Source organism: Raphanus sativus, chromosome 8, assembly GCF_000801105.2.
Source record: "Raphanus sativus cultivar WK10039 chromosome 8, ASM80110v3, whole genome shotgun sequence".
Taxonomy (NCBI): Eukaryota; Viridiplantae; Streptophyta; class Magnoliopsida; order Brassicales; family Brassicaceae; genus Raphanus; species Raphanus sativus.
In genome coordinates, this window is record NC_079518.1 from 8,199,623 (window position 1) to 8,220,545 (window position 20,923).

Consider the following 20,923-nt stretch of genomic DNA (forward strand, 5'->3'; position numbering starts at 1 on the left):
CAGTTTGCTTGTTCCAATGAGCTCTAAAGCTCTAAAGCTTACTTTGATAGTATTGAAGAACTTGAGAAAGGTGCGGTATTAGAATTCGGGTCGTTAGCAATATAAAGCTCGTTCCTTTAGCTAACGGACCAGGTTGTGTTCTCATGGAGGAAAGTTTAGATTGTTGAATCTATATGAAGAAAATTTCAACTGTTGATCCACGCTGACTTAAAACCTGAAAGCATTCTTCTCTGCTCCACCATTCACCCTGCTAAAGATCCAGACTAACTTCACTATTAGAAAAGCCTGAGGGAAACGGTGGTGGATCCACAGTGAATCTGATGAGAAGAAGTCAAAGAGAAGAGCTAAAAAGAGCGGTTGCTAAAATATCAGAGAGAAGAGTTTCAATGGTGGGCAGTATAGGTGAAGAAGCATCATCATCATCCGAGAGTGAGAGAAGTCTTGATGGGACTGATATTAGAAGTCTTGATGGGACTGATAAGAGATTTGAGAGACCCATAGGAGATTGTCTATAGAGGAATTGGGGCATGGAAGAAGTTGACTCAAGCCGTGCCGTTTGACTAGTCTCGTAAAAATATAAAACCTAATCTATTATTCTACACAGATCTCTCCCGGTTCTTGTCTAATCGCCGTCGCTGTTTCTCCGTCGTCACCTCAACCATGCGATGCAATAAATGTGGGACATTATAAGAGTAGGACAACTACGAGGCACAGCTCGGCGGCATACGTGGACCTCAAGGTACATATATTCGAGTGGGCACCACTGGTACAGGCTCTGTTCTTGCTTACAAAGAGAACAAAATCTTCAAAGCCAACAATCTGATCGAGAACATAACACAGAGGTTGCATCAAAGTTATAAAGACGAAGAGATTAAATGTATGATTAATAAAATCACCGACGGTGAGTTCGGACAAGGTGAGTGGTTCTTGGTTTTGATCAGTGCGTGTTGTTACTTTGTTGTAAGAAGAGAAGGTAAAAGTGTTTTGTCTATGGAGAAGATTGTTGAGGAAGTTGGTGTTCATTTGCATCAGTTAGGGAGTATTTTAGGGTTTGAGTTATTTACAAGAGTTCGATCTTGTGGGTTTGTTCGTGAAGACTGTGAATGATTCGTCGAGGTTCGGTGGTGTTGATGTTAAGAAGAAGGAGAGGGTAATGAAGCAGGGGGTGTTTCTGATGAAAGTTCGTTGAAGTGGTTTTTGTCTACTGGGAGGAGACTAATGCATTTGGTTGTTGCGGATTTGGCTAGAGATTGTAAAGTTTCTTTGGTTACTTGTAAGACACGGTACAAAGAGTTGTCAGAGAATCTAGTGAAGGTTGCTGGAGAGGTTGGTTTGCCTTGGGTGACAGATGTTACTGTGAAGAATGTTGTAAGACATTCACTGGTTTTGTTTGGTTTGATGGAAGCAAAGTCCATCAGAAAGAGAAGAGATGAATTGGTTAGAAGTTGTGATGGGATTTGTTTAAAGGAGATAATTAGAGATTGTTTAAGCAAAGAAGCTATGTATAGTTATGATGATGGTCAAGATAGATGATTGGGTTTTGAGATGGTTTCTAGTGAAGATTGGTGGAAGGGGAGATCTAAGATGAGCCAAAGACTAAAACTCAAGGAAGTGTTGGAGAAAGATGTAGGGCTTGATGATGATTTGCCTCTTTCTTACATAAAGGGTTGTGCTTTGGTTCAGAGACGTAGAGAAAAGATTCATGCGGCTAAGTTAAGGATTGAAGCTATACAACATCCTTGTGACAAAATTAGTGGAAGTGAGTTGTGTTTGGAGGTTGAACATAGGAATAAGAAGAAGAAAAGGAAGAGACGGTCTGAAATTGATCAGGAGGATTTAGTTATAGAGACTCTCCTCTTATACAATGTGAGTGATGAAGAAATTGAGAAGGGATATTACAAAGCTTTGCTAGGTTTGCATGTTTTCAACTAAACTAAAAACTGAAATCAGTTTTTTTTTGTTCTGAAATACTGTTAATATTATTATTATTAAGAATATCAAAGGCATCACAAGCTCTAAGAGACCATTCAACATTCCATGAAAAAAACAAAAACCAAAATACCACTAAAACCCCAGAAAATATAAAATTAAGTCTAAAACTGCTTAAGGCTGGCTACTAAACTCATTTCTTTGATCTCTGACAATTAGAAGTCTTCAACATGATCACAGCCTGAAATGCCTACAAAACACAAATCACAGTAACTTCTCAGATTGGTGTACAGAAACAAGCTTTCTTGACCATTTCAGTGATGTATGTGAATTAAGAGGGGTAATTTATAACTTACTTGGGTTTGATAAGACTCCTAGCAAGTGAAGATCCGAGCTCATCTCAGGGCTCTGGAAGCAAAGGTCTTCAGGCCTAGGACTAGTAGTAGCTGTTGTCCCAATGTCATTGATATCGTCGTTTCCTTCAGGAAGAACAACAAGACTCTCTGGTCTCTTTCTCTTCTCATTCAATGTCTCAGTTTCAGTCTCGACCTCACCCTCACCATTTTTGTGGCTAGAAGAGCCGACACCACCATGCTGCTTCCTCTTGGAACGAGCACGCCGGTTCTGGAACCAGTTGTATACGTTATGTTCAGCAATCTGACCGTGTTGGCTAAGCTCATCGGTTATGTCTTTGATCTTTTGCTTGCTCGGTGTTCCTATGCCTTGATCGAATAAACGCTCTAGGTTCTGAAGCTGCAATGGCGTAGGAGTCCACCTCTGCCTACCTGTCATCTTGTGAGCTATAGTTGTGTCTGCATATAGACCTCCTATTCTCCCTCCTGTATCACAACACCAAAGAGACATATCAAAACAGAGTTGTTGAAGGTTGAACTAAATAAAAAAACTGAAACTTCGTAACTCTTTTAAGTACAAGTTTCAAGCTAAAGCTAAACCGATTCTTGAATTCTACAGTAACCTAAGCTAAACCGGTTCTTGAATTTCAGATTTAAACCCGTAACTACGGCAAAAAAAATGGAAGAGAACCTGCAAGATCTTGTTGAGTAGTGAGTGTTTTGTGCATCTGAACAAGACGTTCACAAATAGTGGCATAGATAGCAATCTGTTTCCTCAGAGTTTCAAGCTGCTCGTCGGTCATCACCTTCATATACATTCCTCCTGAGCCAGAGCCGCCATTAACGTCCATCCCTTGGAGATTTGAAGAGTGGTGGTTATTGGGTTGCTGCTGATTATCCCACTCCATCATCTCTTTTGTCAGAGTTTTCGTCTTTTCTTTCTCTGTGTGTGAATGAAGGAAACAGAGGAAGAGAAAGGTAAAGAAAGAAAAAAAAATTATTATATATGAAATTTATATTTAGTACCAAGAACAAAAACGATAAAACATTTTAATAAAACGGTAACATCAAGCTTTAGGAGACTATTTGAATCAGATGGTTATCTAGTTTCCTAAATTAGAAATTGACCGTTTGTAATATGTGTATTTACAGTTTAACGACTACTTCCATAACTAGAGTTTTCCAGTATTTTTTTTTTTTTAATTTTAAATTTTATAACAACCCGAGAAAGGGAATAATAATTTGGATTACAAGACTAGCTCAAACAAAATTACCCAAGTCCGAAATCTTCTATCTAGTTTCGCTCTACCCATATCCCCGGCGCGTTCCACTAAATAGAGTCCTACATCATTGAGTATCGATCACCGTTCTCAACCTTTGACAAAAACCGTAAAGAGGAGAGATTCGCCTCATTTCTTCGGTTGCCGGGGTCTCTTCACGTTGCCTCCAGTGTAGCTAGTTACCGATGAACTTACTAGCCTTGCAATCTTGATTATCTCTGAAGCACACAACGAAAAAGATAGCGGATATGAGACAAACCGAAGCTTACCGAAGAAGATCCGATCGCCTGAAGAAAAATTCCGCTACAACAAAAAGGCCGCAAAGGACAGAGAAACCACACGATCTCCACTGCCTAATACGGGAGCAGAAAAACGGGCACGGGACGGCAGCCATTTCAGGACCAAAGAAAGCTCCAACCTGCATAAAAGATAGCAAACAGCACTGCCAAGGATTCAAGAGAAACCACAGCATCGGGATGCACTGCATTGCCGTGAGGAGACACCAAGGAGAGAGTGAGAAACAGATGACAAGTTGAAACCACTGCAAACCTTGCCACACACCGACTTCGAGAACCGAAGCTCAAGTATCAATATGCCGTTAATAGCTGAACCGGTGTCAACGGAACAACAAACCAATGAACCTAGAGCTGAGGAAACACCGAGAAGTAAGCCGACAACACTTCAACGATGACTCTGAAACCTGAAATCGGGAAGAGAGGAACAATTGGAAGATAGGATGCGACAATGCATCGGAGAGCCATAGACGACTCCTACCGAAAACGCATCATCACCTCACTCCACGAGCCACCACCGCTAACACCAGCACACACCGGCGTCGACAGCTGAGCACGGCCCCGAGCTAGACAGAGCCTCTGAAGCTTCCAAGGTGAGGAGAGAAAAGGCTTCGACACTTCAATACGCCAAGAAGAGACGAGAAGACCCACAATCCACCACCGCTCGAGCTACAGACTGGACAAGAACAGACACACGACTGCAGACCGGATCTGATGCTCAAACCGCACACACGCCTCCACGCGCTACCGACCCTCCAGACAGCCAAGGGCCGAATGCAAACCCTAAAAAGCCGACTCCGCCATGGGAACCGACACACCCACTGCCTTCGGACTCCAATACTGAGCAGAACTACGCCGGATCTGAACCTCCTTGTGCACGGAAGACGAGTCCGACAAGATCTCCAGCACACAACCACGAAGAAAACAGAGAGAGAGATGGGTCCAGGACGAAGCAAAGATCAGATGGAGATAGAGGACGAAGAGAGACGCCTCCAGCGCCGGCACGCGCTTGGACGCGCGGTCGGACGCCGGAGCAAAGCAGAAAATTCGATCGGACGCGAGAGAGAGAGATATGCAGGAGAGAGAAAGAAGAAAAGTAGCGGTTTCTATGTTTGTTTTCCAGTATCTTAGTTTAATGTTAACTATGATTAAATGTTACATGCAGTTGGGAGGACGTGGTTATTCATATATTAGTAAATAGTAAGATCAGTTAAATAGCTTAGTGTATGTGCATTTCAATGCAAAGGTATATAAGAAACTTTAAAAAAAAAGTCAGAGAACAGAAACGATGATGTGATCTTTGATCATAGTAATGAAAATACAATGGAAGATTGGCCTATCGGATGTGTAAAAGGCTTATATAATGATCTTAACTTAATGTTTGTTACCCAAGCTCTAAGGATAAGAAATCTATATGATGATGAATTTGAATCCGAAGAAAAGAGGAATATGATCAATATTCCTCTCTTCACTGTATTACAAACTGCACAGTACGATATTGTTGTGTCTTGGTTGTCGCTGTGTCTTTTTGCTAACGCCTACAACACACTTTCTCAATTTATGGTGATTATTTGATTTTTGATGGGGAAAAGATGAAGAATTGCAGTCTTTTTATTATTATGTTTTCAGGATTTAAATTATATATATTTGAGATAAGGGCTATTTATATATTTGTTTATCTCAAAAATTCAAAATTATCTTGTTCTTTTTTGAATCAAATGTTTTTTTTGGAAAAAGTCTCCGTCCATCTATAAATCTTACATAAAATTTTGTCTAAATTTTTGCTATTATATTTTAAAGATGAATATTTTACATTAAATCATAAAAACTAAGTTTTGAATACGTTTTGATTGTTCTCCAATTTTTTTGATAATTCGCCAAGTAATCAATTGCCCAGCAGACATGATACCAGACAGAACAATAATATTATTTTTGTGGAATTAATAATATTATGGGTTCACCATTAGAATTAAAATATAAATAATTGGTGTCTGGTGAATTCACTCCTAATAACATAGTCGTACAACTGTGTATCTTAAGCATTATTCACTCCAGGACCATTATAAATGTCCCCTCTATAAAACATATCTATGGATTCGCACTCTCGATCCTCCTAAGATTGATTAGAGGAAATACTATTATTTTATTATACAAATATGTAAACGTTATAACTTTTTATTTGGCTTTGAATACAAAGCATATAAGTTTGTTGCCAGACCTAAATATGATGTTATCAAACCTAGCTAAAAACAGAGGTGGATCCAGTAATGGATTTGGGGTGTCAGTTGACACATGTAAAATTATAAAAACACTGTATTGAAATCGTATAGTATCATTAGTTCAACTTGTATATGCTGAGGGTTTGACACCCCTGAACCTAAGTTCGAAGCTCCAAAAAAAAAGTTTGAAGCTCCATGTGGGACTTTTGTTGTGAATTCTTTTTTTAAAAAGAAAATTGTGACACAGGTTAATATAACTGATGGGTCCGCCACTGGCTAAGAAATTGGAGACAAAGATGAAGAATATAGTGAAGAGACCATCCATGGGGATGCAGATAATAGAAACCAAAAGATTCAGACAAGACAACTTTTAAAAAGACGGAGAACTTCTGAGAACATTATAGTAAGTTGTTTTTTTTTTAAAATGAAAATACATTATAAGTTAGGAGTTTCCTGAAGTTTTTTGATATCTAGAAATGTTAGTCACAAGTCAAAAACAGCTCCTAAACCATCTTAATTTGAATATTTTGTTTTTGGTATATGATGACTTTTACAAAGATCAAATTTCTTTATCAAATATTAATTGATCGAAATCAATATGCAGTCAAGAGTCTCAAGACCCAAAACCTTCAAAAGTGACGTGGCGATTTTAATTAATGCAATTAGTGTGTATAGGTGTGTTCTTGTTCTTGAATGGTCCCGTTTGTAATTAGCTCGTGCTTTGAAAATTTACAACGTCTCTGACTACAAAACAAAGACTATTAATTAACGTGTACCGTACAAAGAGGTTCGCAACTTGAGATACCACTTGAGTGTGAATTAAAATGCCGAAAAAATAAAATATTGTTATTGTTGAAGTTCTCTGTATATGGACGAACATACATAGATTGATATTTCGCTTTCGATTGACCTAATATGTCATTATTTACTTGGCCAAGTTGCATTTCTGTGTCCTTTTCACTGTTTTGATCAAATTTTTCGTTTTACAACGAATGTTCCGAAAGTTTTACATGAATAGAAATCTACTTTTTCTAAATGAAGTAAATTAATTATAATATGACATTCTCTCGGATGTAAAGTAGTTATAAAATTATTCGAAGCTTTTTATGTAAAACTTTATGATCTTTTTTTTTTGTAAACTAAAAACTTTATGATCTTCCGAACATGTTTTAAAACATGTTACCATGTGAACATAATGAAGAAAATGAATTCACCCACCCACGTTGGTAAACAGATTCATGTATTTTCATGTTGTCATTAGAGAGTTTGATATCTCCTAGTTATAGAAACAAGAAACAACTTTTGAAAAAATGTAATAGAAACAAAATGATTACTGATGTTTGTGGGGAAAAATATGAATAAATTCCACAAAGACACACTTACGTCCAAGCCGTGTGAGTGACTCAGAGGCTGACTTTTAAGCATTTTTCTTGCACAAGGAAATGACCTTTTATTTTATTTTTCTCTCAAAGATTTTAATATTAATTATAAAACGGGCCAAACCCACATACATACCCAAAGTCCATACAGCCCAGACTAAGTAACATGCATACTACACCAAAATACGGGCCAAAACATTGAGTCCAAAACCTGAACCTACAAACTCTTCCCTTAACGGGTCTACACTTCGGCCCGAACGAAACCGCACGGCTTCGAGCAGGCCCACGTATCAAAGAGGCCCAAACCACTTGTTATGATCTTCGCCCTCAGGACGCCACGTGTCCGGTCTGCATCGATTTGACCGCCTCCTCTTCAAAACGCCGTCGGCTGCAACACCACCGCAACTCGTCGCGTCGGAGCTCGGGAAACCAACGAGCCTCCACACCGCAACCATCTCTCTAAGCTTCCCGCTTTTCCTTCACTCTGAAGATCGTCTTCGATCTACTCAAGAGCTCATCCATCATCGCAAACACGCGAGCCATTTAAACACAAGCGCAGCTACCAACCCGAGCCAAACTTTGACCACAAACCCTAATCCATAAGTAACCTAGATTAACCTAGAAACCGGCGGCGCAAGACTGTGGAAGCCTTCACTCCCCGGAAACAGAAACCGGCGACAGAGAAGCTGAAGAAGCTCCCTCCTCCCGGTGACAAGAACCGGCGGCGACAGAACTATTAGAGCTTCTGCCTCCCGGAAAAAACACCACACAAAAAATCCTACTCCGTAGCTTACACACGATGGCGTCTTTACTCCAGTTGAAGACCCGCCGATTGAATCGGTTAACTCCTCGAGTTGCCGACAAAAGGGTGGACCGGACCAGAGCTCCAACAAAGCAGTCGTAACAAAGAGACGAAAGAGGACCAAGATCTGACGGACTTGACTGGAAGATTAAGACCTCCGGCGACGACACGGACGCTCACGCACCAGCCGACCGCCGGAGTTTCGATCTACTTTCTCTCACTACTTTCTCTCACTACTTTCTGAGATCAATAGGAAATGACCTTTTCACTTTGAATTGTTTCACATCACTGTGTTTCGTTTTATATATTTAATATATAAAATTATATCTATAATAACGAAAAGTTGACTCCAGGATATGACCTTTTCACTTTGAATTATATATACTCTATGATTAAATACTTTTATGAAGTAGTACAAATGAATTCAGCTAAAACAGAGCCCCTATCACCATTGGGGTATTAAGAGACAATTCAAATTGAATATACTAAACGTCACAAGTTCATACACTAATTAATGGTAAGGACTAAGGAGAAGATTAACTAATTTTATGGTCTCCATCACGAAAAAGTTTGTGGGTCAAAATCCAGATGTCTTGAATTGATTTTCAAACTCTCTTTAAAAAGAATTCGAACTATAAGTTATAATTTATCGTGCACAAAAGTTTGTAACTATGATGTGCACATGAGTTCTAAAAATGTGAAATACAAGAATTTATACATTTCAAGTAAAACAACTCCTAGATTTTTCCAAATCACACGATCATAGATTGAAGCATTTTATTTGGTTGAGATCTTGTTGGCATTTTCCTTCAATTTTTTTAATTCAGTTGAATTAAAAAAGGAATGCATAAAAAAAGACACGTAAGACCAAAGAATGGTGGTTTCCTCAGACTTCCTCTCCTTTAATAATTGAGTTACCCCCTTTAATAATTGAGTTATCCCTTACCAACCCCACAAGTTCCTCCCTCTTTTTTTTTTGTTTCCTTCTGACAAATCAATACTCAAGGCAATAAAAACTCAAATAGCTACTTGATCATCCACTAGCTCTTGTCTGAACTGGTAAAAAAGAAAGAAGAAGAAGACAACTTTTGAAATGGGTCATTGCATTTCATCCCTTTCCTCTTCCTCTTCTTCCAAAACAGGTCTCCACAGTCATGGTAATTAACTACTAATCCGTCTTGAGATTCTTCTGCAAGTTCTTGTTATTTTCTTCAAGACTCAAAAGATTTTCAAGAACATATAAAATAGACATTCTTTTTTTTTTTGCTTCTCATCTCTTTGCTTTTGTGATTACTCAGCCTCTACGAACAACCACAGTAATGGAACAGGTTTCTCGTCATCAACGACCACTACCACCCTCGCGACGACAAACAGCAGCGTCGGACCACAAAGCCAATTCTCTGAAGCGGCTAGCGAATATTCCGGTGGGATTGTTGGTGATTCAGGTCTAATATTGGAATCACCAAATCTCAAAATCTACAGCTTCCAGGATCTAACGACGGCGACCAAGAACTTCAGGCCGGACTCCATGTTGGGTCAAGGAGGTTTTGGTAAAGTTTACAGAGGTTGGATCGATACCAAGACTCTTGCTCCTTCTAAAGCTGGTTCCGGTATGATCGCCGCCGTTAAAAGATTGAATTCAGAGAGTGTTCAAGGATTTGCAGAGTGGCGAGTAAGATCTAAACTCTAGTTTTGATATAATTATTATTTGCGATCTTGATTACTTCTTTGACGGGATAAAAAACGACCTTGACTTCCTGTTGCACGTCTTGTTGAATGATTAAAAGAAATATTAATTTATTTATACTAATAAATTAAACATTTGTACCAAGACGTAGGTCATCAATAGTTTTAAATTTGGGCGTTTATGACTCTCATTGGTGGAGTTCTAAAAAAATATTCTTATTGAATATTATTATCTTATTGTATATTTGTAAAATAAATAAATTTTAATAAAAACAGATAACATAACCAGTAAAAAATGACATATGAACAACAGGAGTAACTGCAGAAATTGTTACAGAATCCCATTTGAGGTACCGGCCGATTTACTATCTTTCTTTTAATTTTTCTTTTTATATTATTATATTCTTACATATTAGTGGTGAAAATTTAGCATAGAGCATGATTCATGTAGAGTTCTTATGTATGTTCTCAAAGTATATTAACTCGTGCATATAGATGAATTACTATTTTGGAGATCTCAAAACCATGAAAATCATTTTCATAGCTTTGAGATCTCTTTAATAAAATATAAATATTTTTCTATACATATATTTAGAAATTTTGTTGGGGAACCTCTTATCTGGTTTTTCTTACTTCTGAGTTGTGAGTTTTCATTATTAGTTGTTTGTTGTTAGCTACAAAATATTATATTGTAAAAGTATTCATCATATGTAACATTATAATTTAAGATTGGTAGAATTATAAAAATCTGGATTCTTTGGCACGGTCAGTTAGTAATATTTACTAGTCCTAGATCTTTCATTTGGTTTACTACTCTGGATTCTTTGGCACGATAATGTTCAAGTTAAAGAATAGTGGTTTGTCTTTGTTTTTGGACAGTCGGAAGTTAACTTTTTGGGGATGCTTTCACACCCAAATCTGGTGAAGTTATTAGGATACTGCCGTGAAGACAAAGAGCTTCTGCTTGTCTACGAGTTCATGCCCAAAGGAAGCCTTGAGAGTCATCTTTTTCGAAGTAATTAACATCACTTAAACCCCACAAAACTCCATCATTGTAACAAAGATTGATTCTATTTATTAAACTTTACTTTGCATGATCTTAATTTGATTCAGGAAACGAGCCATTTCCTTGGGACCTAAGGATCAAGATTGTGCTTGGTGCAGCTCGTGGCCTTGCGTTTCTACACGGCTTACAAAGAGAAGTCATATATAGAGACTTCAAAGCCTCAAATATACTTCTGGACTCGGTTAGTCTGATAAAAACACTTCATATTATATGATAGTCATGACAATTAATTAGTAGAATCTTTAATCATTTTTTTCTAATGAGATTTTTTTTTAAATGTTCATCGGCGTATGCAGAACTTTGATGCAAAGCTTTCGGATTTCGGTTTAGCAAAGTTAGGACCATCACAAGAGAAGTCACACGTTACGACTAGGATCATGGGCACGTTTGGTTACGCTGCTCCTGAATACATGGCAACAGGTACATTTAGAAGAAAAAACATATATCAACCATGGTTTATTTTGTAACAAAACTATTAAGTAACCGTTTTAGTTTATTTTCTTCATCTTCAGGCCATTTATACGTTAAGAGTGATGTATATGCCTTTGGTGTAGTACTACTAGAAGTGATGACCGGACAAAGGGCATATAACCCAAAACGCCCCAAGGGACAAGAGAATCTAGTCGAATGGTTAAGACCAGAACTCTTGAGAAAACACAGAGTGAAAAATATAATGGACCAAGGAATCAAAGGTCAATACTCACCCAAAGTCGTAGCAGAAATGGGACGCATCACACTCTCTTGTGTCTCGCCAGACCCGAAAAACCGACCACACATGAAGGAAGTAGTCGACGTACTCGAACGTATCCAATGCATTAACGTAATCACAGAACAGTCTTCGACTAAAGCGAATGTTGCTAGCTCTTCTCGCTCCTCGCCACATCGCTATCAGTATAGTTATAGAGCTGGTGCCGCGGGGGCTGAACGGAGGAGGCCGGCGGCTAGAACTTGATGTTATTTTTTTCAACGATATATATGATACGGTTTTAGAGTCCTTTTGGCTATATTTCATTTAAAATGGGAGTATTTATGATTCGTTTTTGCAAAAAAATCTTGAAGTGCTTTGTGTAGAATAGTGTATTCTTGTGTTACATACTAGAGATCTCTCAACCTTTGCAAATATGAAAGCATGGGAAATGTGATCAAATATATATATATATAGACGGAAATGGAGGAATTAATACATACTGTATTTGTTACTACAATTCGGAAAATCTTTTAAATATTGATCATTTTCCCACGTCTAAAGCTACTCTTAGAGTAAGATGAGAACATATAAACTAAAGAAACACGAAATATTCATCTATAAATTTTTAAGATGTTTATATGTTTATTTTACAGGTTCAGTTGTGGAATTGTTGGTTTTGAGAAGATCTACTCATTTGTAGATTTTTAGAAAGGGTAGGGTTGATGAAGTGATGATGACTTTGAAAATATTAAATTTCAGTTATGGGTTGGATCTGGATAAATTATCACATTTCAACATGGACCGCATCATTATTTAAGTTTAAGTTTTGTTTACATTTGCATATTCATAAAAAAGAAAAAAAATCTGGAATACCCCCAGATTCAGTCACCTCCTGATCATCTTCCTCTAGATGATTCACATTCAAATAGATCCGTATACCTATCCGTTAATCAAATTAAACCTACTGTTTCCTATATGCAGTGAAACGAAAATATCTGTATATTAGTTGTCGATTTGTGAACCACTTCTAAATTATCTCTCTACATTTTTCTTAGAAAAACTCTATTATAAAGATAGGTATTGTTCTAATGTATCTATATGATAGAGTTACAGTATTTTACTTTTAGATAAAAATATAGAAAATACATAGAAAAACTGAAGATGCTCTTAATAGTTAACTAGATTAGGACCCGCCCTAAAGGGCGGAAATTGATTTGTCAAATTTCAATTAATAATATTTGGTATATATAATATGTGTATATAATATTATATATATTTTGTGTAACATTTATATATTTATACATATTAGACATATATATAATATTTTATTAAATATATATAGAATTTAATAGTGTGATAATTTGTGTTGTACTTGTTATTAGTTTGTATTTAATCTTCTTTCATTTTTAGTATAATAATTTGCCTTGTCATACTTTTTACCTTTTAACTTATACACATAGTTATGCCTTTTTCAAAAAAAAAACTTATACACATAGTCTCGTAAAATGTAATATATAAAAAAACATATTTAAAAAATCTACTGACCATATGCCACCATTATTTGGTTGTTTGAACAAAAAAAAATCATGTTCTTGCATAACTGTGTATGTTGTGATATGATGTAGGTAAAGAGTAAATATATAGAAGTAAAGTTAGTGATACGAACATGAGCCTATGTTGGTCTATGCCACAATTATTTGGTTTTTGGAAGATCAATGAGCATAAGCATACACGGTCTTTGTATGCATACGTTGTAAATGAGTCGAATATTTTTTCTCTTATGTCTGGAATGATATGGAACTCGTTGATTTAAGAGTGGTTCAGTTTTATATGATCTAATTATATTAAGAGATTAACCAAAAATATTATAAAAGTGTTATTGGTTAGGTTTAACTAATCTATGTTGTTAAGATTTGGTTTAATTTAAGTTGGTAGGTTGCATTGTATAGGAGACATGATATATTCTAGCAACAATTATGAAAGAGTCCAAAATTTAAATGAGAACTTCAAATAGTAGATAATCCCTAAATTAATAGATTAGATATTATAAAAGTGTTATTGGTTAGGTTTAACTAATCTATGTTGGTTAAGATTTGGTTTAATTTAAGTTGGTAGGTTGCATTGTATAGGAGACATGATATATTCTAGCAACAATTATGAAAAAGTCCAAAATTTAAATGAGAACTTCAAATAGTAGATAATCCCTAAATTAATAGATTAGATTCATGTCATGGCACTAACAAAATAATGCTAATTATATACATGTGTAGACATAAAGATACAAACGTCCAAGCCGCGTGAATGTGTGATACAGAAGCTGACTCTCAGGCATTCTGTTTGCACACGGAAATGACCTTTTCACTTTGTAAGTTTTTTCCCATCTCTGCACACAACATATATAGTACTTCATTATTATTATTTTCCTAAAAATCAATAAATAATCATAGCTCAGTTTGATCAAAAAATAAATCATAGCTAGGACTGGGCAAATAAACCGAACCCGAAAATCCGAACCAAATCCGATCCGATAAAAATGAATCCGAACCGATCCGAACCCGACATAAATACCGAATGGATCTTGTTTTTTGGTATTTCGGGTTATGGGTATTATCCGAACCGAACCCGAATATAAATGGGTATCCGATAGAACCCGAAACATTCAAAACCCCTGAAAGATCTTATACCAAACATGTTCTCAATTCCTAACATGTATCCAAAATACATTAAGATACATTGAACATCTAAAATACTTATCTATTACATAAAAATTGGTGGTTCTATTGCATGAATGTTGATGATTAAAGGAACCGTTGAATTGTAAAATATTTAGATTTAGATTTTGTTTTCATTAGACAATGTTTCTCATTTCATGAGGTTGTGGTTTTCGTTTTATAATTTCATTTATTTGGTTTTCTTTTTATCAATAAAAATGTTTCCCTTTCGCTTGATTTTGAATGATTATGATTGATGTTCATTTCTTATTTTTAAATCGATTTTACTTATGTTTTATGTTTTGGTTATAAAAATGTACAAATTAGGTAATGAAACAAAAAAAAACAATTTTTACTTATGTTTTGGTTATAAATTAGGTACAAATCAGATATTTTTAAACCGAAGAACCGATTGGGACCCGAATCCGAAAGTACATTGGATTGTACCGATTCTTTGAAGATTTACTAACCCCGACCCGAACCCGATAGAACCCGAACCGGTCCCGAACCGAACTTTCAAATAATCCGAATGGGACTGATTTTTATTAACCCGAAAAACCGAAACCCGATTGGATAAAATCGAAACCCGATTGGGACCCCGAATGTCCATGCCTAATCATAGCTCAGTAACGAAAACTTGACTCCAGATGATAAAATTCCACGTTTATCGTTTCAACGAAGTTGTAATTGGTTAAAAATCTAAAGTTATAATTGATGATTTAAGAAAAAGGTAACGGTAAAAACGCGAGAAAAAAAAAACGAAACCTCTTCTCTCTTCTCTAGAAAAGCTCCCCGGTGTTCTGCAATTATCGACGCCGCTACGGCGCGTCGCCAAGCACGAGCTCCAGATCCGGTCTCGCCTCCTCTCTAGGATTCCATCTCACCAAGCTTTGCTCTCCTCTGCTCTCGTACTCTCGTCGCCATGGATCGGAAACCGCCTTTAGAGAACGTAATCGATGACGCTGTTGATCCTTCAAGCAATAACTCATCTTCCTCGATCTCTACTCATCTCACAGCCACTCCAGATCCGCGTTGGCCATCTAAGTTTCGCTGGTCAATGGAATCTCCACCCCCGGCAATATCAACATCTACAGTCTCGATTGAGAAAACAATAGCCGGCTCCGAGCTGTCGTCTACTCCTTCGCCAGCGAGCTATGATGATAAAGATATGCATCAAAAAGATGTCATCAATCTGGAGGTGATTCCCAAGGATTCAAGTGAAACCCAAACTGAAAACAAAATGGGAGCTAGCAACTCTGGTGTTGAACCCGTACTAGAAGCGGCCAGAGATAACATTACCTCTTCTGAGATCATCTCTTCAAAAATAAAATGGGAACAATCAACACTGGTGTTGAACAAGTATTAGAGGGGGTCGGAGATATTGTCGTATCTTCAGAGATTACTAGCCAACAGGAAAGTGAAGATGTTAGGAACACTTGTGTTCTAGACTCGAGGTCACCTTAGTCTACTGGTATCCCTCCGATAATTACTGGTTCCCCAAAGAAATCAGTTGATTCTGCAGTAGCTACTTTCGTTCCTTCGATTGGAGCTTGGGCCAGACCACTTGCTTTTACACCACCTGCTACTCCTCTAATGCCTGCAACACCAAGTGATTTCAATCCGCAGCATTTAAACAATCTCCTCGACTCTTTTTGGCCAACACTAACTGATGGAACTGGGCCAAACCAGAAGAAAAGAAACCATCCAAGCGCCGTAAGAGAGTTTCCGCGTATGCCAGTTCAGAAGATTCCGGTCCCTGAGCTTAAAGAGGATGGAACATTAAGATTTCCATGGGCAGCCAGAATGGACCCTGCTACCAGAAATCTCTATCGAGCGGCAAAGCCAACTTTTCGACTTGATGGAACGCCTCAGGTAACTATTCCTTCTCAGGTGCTTCAACTAGGACCAGAGAATAAAAAGGAATATATCATTGGCCACTTTCATCGTTGTTCTCTTCCTCCTGGGGGTTTAATCCATGCTGTGGTAAACAGGCTGTGGGGTAGAACCTGTAAAATAGGTTGCCGAAAACTGAATGACTCTTCTTACATGTTTCATATACCTCATGATTCAACTCGACAGTGGGTAATTCAAAGAGGAGTATGGCATGTTGATGATTGTCTATTATTTGTGTCACCTTGGAAATCAGTTAACTCGTTCAATGTCCCTGAGGTATCAACAATACTAGTGTGGGTTACTCTGAAAAATGTTCCGGATAGTTGTTACTCAAGATTAGGTCTCAGCCATGTAGCGTCTGGACTTGGTGAGCCTATGCAAACACATAGACCTCGGCTTGATCCGACTTGTTTGGGAGAAGCAAAGGTGCTGGTTGAGGTAGAACTTGACAAGCCTTTTCCGAAGCAAATTGCCTTAGATGACAAACAAAGTAATATTTTTTTGGTGGATGTTGAGTATACATGGATTCCAAGTGTTTGTGGCAGATGTGGACATTTGGGACACAAGGAGAAAAGATGTCTACTTCCAGCTGTGCAACTGAATGCGGAAACAAGTCCTTCACATGAGGACTTAGTGGAAGAACCTCAGGCTGAAATGGAAAAGGTACTAGCTCAGCCTACAGTTGCATCAAATCAATTGGTGTTACCAGCTGATAATGAGGAGTCGAGTTTGGTATCAGCTGAAAACGCAAGGAAACAACTTACGAAACAGACTTTGGAATCTACTGAAGAAAGTGGTATTAGGCATTTGCAGTCACAACTTAGTGTTGAGCCGAAGGATCCCTCAACTCCAGTAAACAACTTCACTTACTCTAAGGTACATATAGCCAATGGCTCCAACTCTCTTCTCACTCCATCACCATTAGCAGACATACAATCTGCTCCAACTAATGATACTATTATGGAAGAAATTCCATCCCCTGTTATTGTTCTTGAGGCTAACTTGGCTTCAATGGACAATTCATTGGTCCCTCCTTTCTTTCCTGCACATGGTAGTCCTTCCTATCACTCAAATTGCTTGTAGTGAGCAAGATGATGAGAGAGGGTATATGAGTGATGCTATGGCAAACCTCAACATGTCGAGAGGTGGAAGACCAATAAAACCACTCCAAAAGTTTCAAGATATGGAATGGAAAACAGTAAGAGGAAGAGGTAAAAAAGGTCGCCGAGGCCGCGGAAACTACCTTCCATCTTCGTAGTACTTTCATCTTTTCTTGTTTCATTAAGCTTATGAATCATAAGTCTTCTCCTTTGTAAGCTGCTGCTTGGTTTATTATGGGGCATGTCTCTCATCATACTTTCTCAAACTTATGGTTGTTTCAACCATACATTGTATGTTTTTTGTATTTTAATTTGAAAGTCTTTTACAAAAAAAAAAAAAAAATCTAAAGTTAAAATGAGTAATCAATCAATTAGTCATTATGGAGTAAGAGGTTTATCTATATATATTTTTTAAATTCCAACGGCACATTATGAAAAACAGTCCACAAGCATATTCTCTACTAGCTAGAAATCGTTTGAATGAAAGTTTCAGAAACTGTTAGAAGAATTTAAGGATCTCCAAAGTAAAACAAAAAAATTTCAAATATATTTTTCAGATCACGCGTCATAGAGTCAAAAAGCTTCGGCCATGATACTTTAGTTGGTCGATGTTCTTGGTATTTTTCGTATTATGTGTTTAATTCGTGGTAATTAAAATATGCATAAAGCAATAAATTAGACTATAACATGGAAAATGTAGAATTTGATAATTAAAAGTATATTGCAATCCTTTTTCATTTATTCAAAACTCATGGCAATAAAAAGCACAAGTAGCTACTTGATCATCTATTAGCTCTTGTCCGAATTGGTAAACAAGAAAGAGAAGAAAAAAAAAAGACAACGACTAGCTAGTGAAATGGGTCTTTGTGTTTCATACTTTTCCTCTTCCTCTCCTTCCAAAATGACTAACAACCGCAGTAGAGCAGACTTCTTGTCGACCACAGAGACAACAAACAGCAACGTCGGACGACCGAACCAATTCTTGCGGGCTGCGAGCGACGGTTCCGGGCAGATATTGGAATCAACAAATGTCAAACTTTACAGCTTTCTTGATCTAAAGACTGCGACGATGAATTTTAAACCGGACTTGATGTTAGGTCAAGGAGGTTTCGGTGAAGTTTACAGAGGTTGGATCGATGCCAAGACTCTTGCTCCTTCTATAGCAGGCTCCGGTATGACTGTCGCCGTCAAAAGACTGAACTCCGAGAATGTTCATGATTTGGAAGACTGGCAAGTAAGATTTTAACTCTCTGTTTCAACAAAACAACATAACTATTTTGCGACTTTTGTTTCTTCATTGACGTAAATTGTTACGTAATTTTACCTAATTTTTTTTACTATTCCAAACTGAAAACTATATTTGCCTTTACGTACGTTTTGCAGTCTTGATTAAATTAAAATAGATACTCTTCTTTAAAATAGATACTCTTCTTGTTTCAAATTAAATGTAGTTTTATAATAAAAGCTGCTATAGAATAAATGTCATTTAATTTTTTTAATATAGTTTTTCATTAATTTATCTTTGACACCCTTAACTAATTAAAAATATATATTATAGAATTTTAATAGTTAAATAAGAACAAAATTGAACAATTAACTAGTTTTAAAATTTAGGCATCCATTGAAACTTTTTATAACTCGTGTTATGAACGAGTCCTATTATCTTTTTTTTTTGACTAAAGAGTCCTATTATCTTTCATTTGGTTTATCACTTTATTGTATGTTTTGATGGAATAAGCGAAATTTCTGATTTCTGATTTCGTGGTTTTGTTTTTGGTTCCGGACAGTCAGTAGTTAACGTCTTGGGGAGGCTTTCACACCCAAATCTGGTAAAGTTATTAGGACACTGTCGTGAAGGCAAAGAGCTTCTGCTTGTATACGAGTTCATGCCCAAAGGAAGTCTTAGTGATCATCTTTTTCAACGTAATTAATATTTTGTAAACCCACAAAACCAGTGTCCATATCGTTACAACAAGGCTTGTTTCGTAAAAACTTTGATTTACTTTGCTTCAGGAACCGAGCCTTTTCCTTGGGACCTAAGGATCAAGATAATGATCGGTGCAGCACGTGGCCTAGCGTTTCTACACGGCTTACAAAGAACAGTCATCTATAGAGAATTCAACCCGTCAAAGATCCTTATCGACTCGGTTAGCCTAATTAAATTCTCATTATATTATTATTATAGTTGCATTAACTAAAAAACGAATCTGTATTTTGATATATCCGCGCAGAATTATGAAGCAAAGATTTCAGATTTAGGACAAGCGAAGTTAGGATCACTACAAGCGAATCCACAAGTTACGGTTAGGATCATGGACAAATATGCCGCTCCTGAATATTTGGCAACAGGTACATAAATAAAGAGAAACATAAATAAACCATAAAAAACTTTTAGTTATGGACTTTGTTAGACCCGTAGATCATACAGTAGTTAAGTATTACTTACAATTTGGAAACATATACACAAAATAAATATTTGGAAGTAATCATCTAGATAGGGTGAAGATACGATGCTATCTTAATAGGGTTGAAGTCATTAATATCTTCTACATTGCTGACATTCATCATCTTCAAGATTTTTTTTTGAGTAACCCTGTTAGTTTATGGTCTTCATTCTCAGGCCATTTATACGTTAAGAGTGATGTATACGGCTTTGGTCTGGTCTTGTTGGAAATAATGACCGGACTAAGAGTGTATGACCCAAAACGGCCTGAAGGACAAGAGAGTCTACTCAACTGGTTAAGACCAAAACTCTCAAGCAAAGACAAAGTGAAACATATAATGGACAAAGGAATCAAAGGTCAATACTCATCCAAGGTGGCGACTGAAATGGGACGAATTACACTCTCTTGTACAGAACCAGACCCAAAAAAACGACCACACATGATGGAAGTACTCGACGTACTCGAACACATCCAACGCATTAACCTCGTCATCCCTTCTTCCAGTAAACCTGACATTGCTAGCTATTCTCATTCCTCGCCACGCCACTATCAGTACTGATATCGAGCCGGTGTGTGGGGCTAAACGGAGGAGGTCGTCGCCTGGACCGTTTGAATAAAGAAAGAAATGGTTACTTGATGCTTTTTTAGAGTGATTTGGTTCAACTCTGTTTTAAGATGAGAGTATATTTATACTTTGTTTTGTGACCATATTTTTAAAGTTATTTGTGTACAATAGTGTTTCATTGTGTTTTTGTATGACATACTTATGACTATATTGTTTCCTTGTATTTTTGTATGACATTCAACCATTCACTTCTGGTAGAACGTGTATAGTTATCCTCATTTCAAGACTGATGTTGCATTTTCATATTCTTATCCAATGAAAGGTCTGCGTTATAAACTCCATGTCCTATGAACTCTCTAATTTTTTTTGTTTGCAATCATTCTTTTATCTCCTCTATTTTCCTGGAAAATCCACATATTTTTTTCCTCTCTTCTCCTGGATAATCCACAGATTTTTTTCAGTGGAGTGACATAGTCTTAAAATATTAAGAAGAGTTCTAGTTTGAATTCTTTTAC

The 20,923-nt window shown here is 37.0% G+C and overlaps 3 protein-coding genes and 1 pseudogene across 5 annotated transcripts; 3 read left to right on the top strand and 1 right to left on the bottom strand.

Annotated features, from left to right (window-relative positions):
* The first annotated feature begins 660 nt into the window (after positions 1-660).
* Positions 661-1,932, top strand: LOC130498950 (plant-specific TFIIB-related protein PTF2-like; annotated as a pseudogene).
* A 36-nt stretch (positions 1,933-1,968) lies between these two features.
* On the bottom strand, positions 1,969-4,995 carry LOC108821617 (WUSCHEL-related homeobox 13). 3 transcript variants are annotated; one of them, XM_018594619.2, is made up of 4 exons: positions 3,832-4,995; positions 2,974-3,225; positions 2,286-2,768; positions 1,969-2,179 (listed from the first exon to the last, which is right to left on the bottom strand). In XM_018594619.2, the coding sequence occupies exons 2-4, from the start codon at positions 3,191-3,193 to the stop codon at positions 2,145-2,147; spliced, it is 738 nt and encodes a 245-aa protein (XP_018450121.1). In that variant the 5' UTR covers positions 3,194-3,225; positions 3,832-4,995; the 3' UTR covers positions 1,969-2,144. The 3 variants fall into 3 exon arrangements, with proteins under 3 accessions (XP_018450121.1, XP_018450120.1, XP_018450119.1); XM_018594618.2 differs by having other exon boundaries at positions 3,557-4,995; XM_018594617.2 differs by having other exon boundaries at positions 3,658-4,994.
* A 4,193-nt stretch (positions 4,996-9,188) lies between these two features.
* Positions 9,189-12,212, top strand: LOC108821614 (probable serine/threonine-protein kinase CST). The gene is made up of 6 exons (XM_018594614.2): positions 9,189-9,412; positions 9,554-9,927; positions 10,821-10,956; positions 11,055-11,188; positions 11,304-11,427; positions 11,520-12,212. Exons 1-6 carry the CDS (start codon positions 9,349-9,351, stop codon positions 11,957-11,959), a joined length of 1,272 nt encoding a protein of 423 aa, XP_018450116.1. The 5' UTR covers positions 9,189-9,348; the 3' UTR covers positions 11,960-12,212.
* A 5,602-nt stretch (positions 12,213-17,814) lies between these two features.
* On the top strand, positions 17,815-20,658 carry LOC108821615 (probable serine/threonine-protein kinase CST). The gene is made up of 5 exons (XM_018594615.2): positions 17,815-18,633; positions 19,187-19,322; positions 19,413-19,546; positions 19,631-19,748; positions 20,020-20,658. Exons 1-5 carry the CDS (start codon positions 18,256-18,258, stop codon positions 20,400-20,402), a joined length of 1,149 nt encoding a protein of 382 aa, XP_018450117.1. The 5' UTR covers positions 17,815-18,255; the 3' UTR covers positions 20,403-20,658.
* The last annotated feature ends 265 nt before the right edge of the window (positions 20,659-20,923 follow it).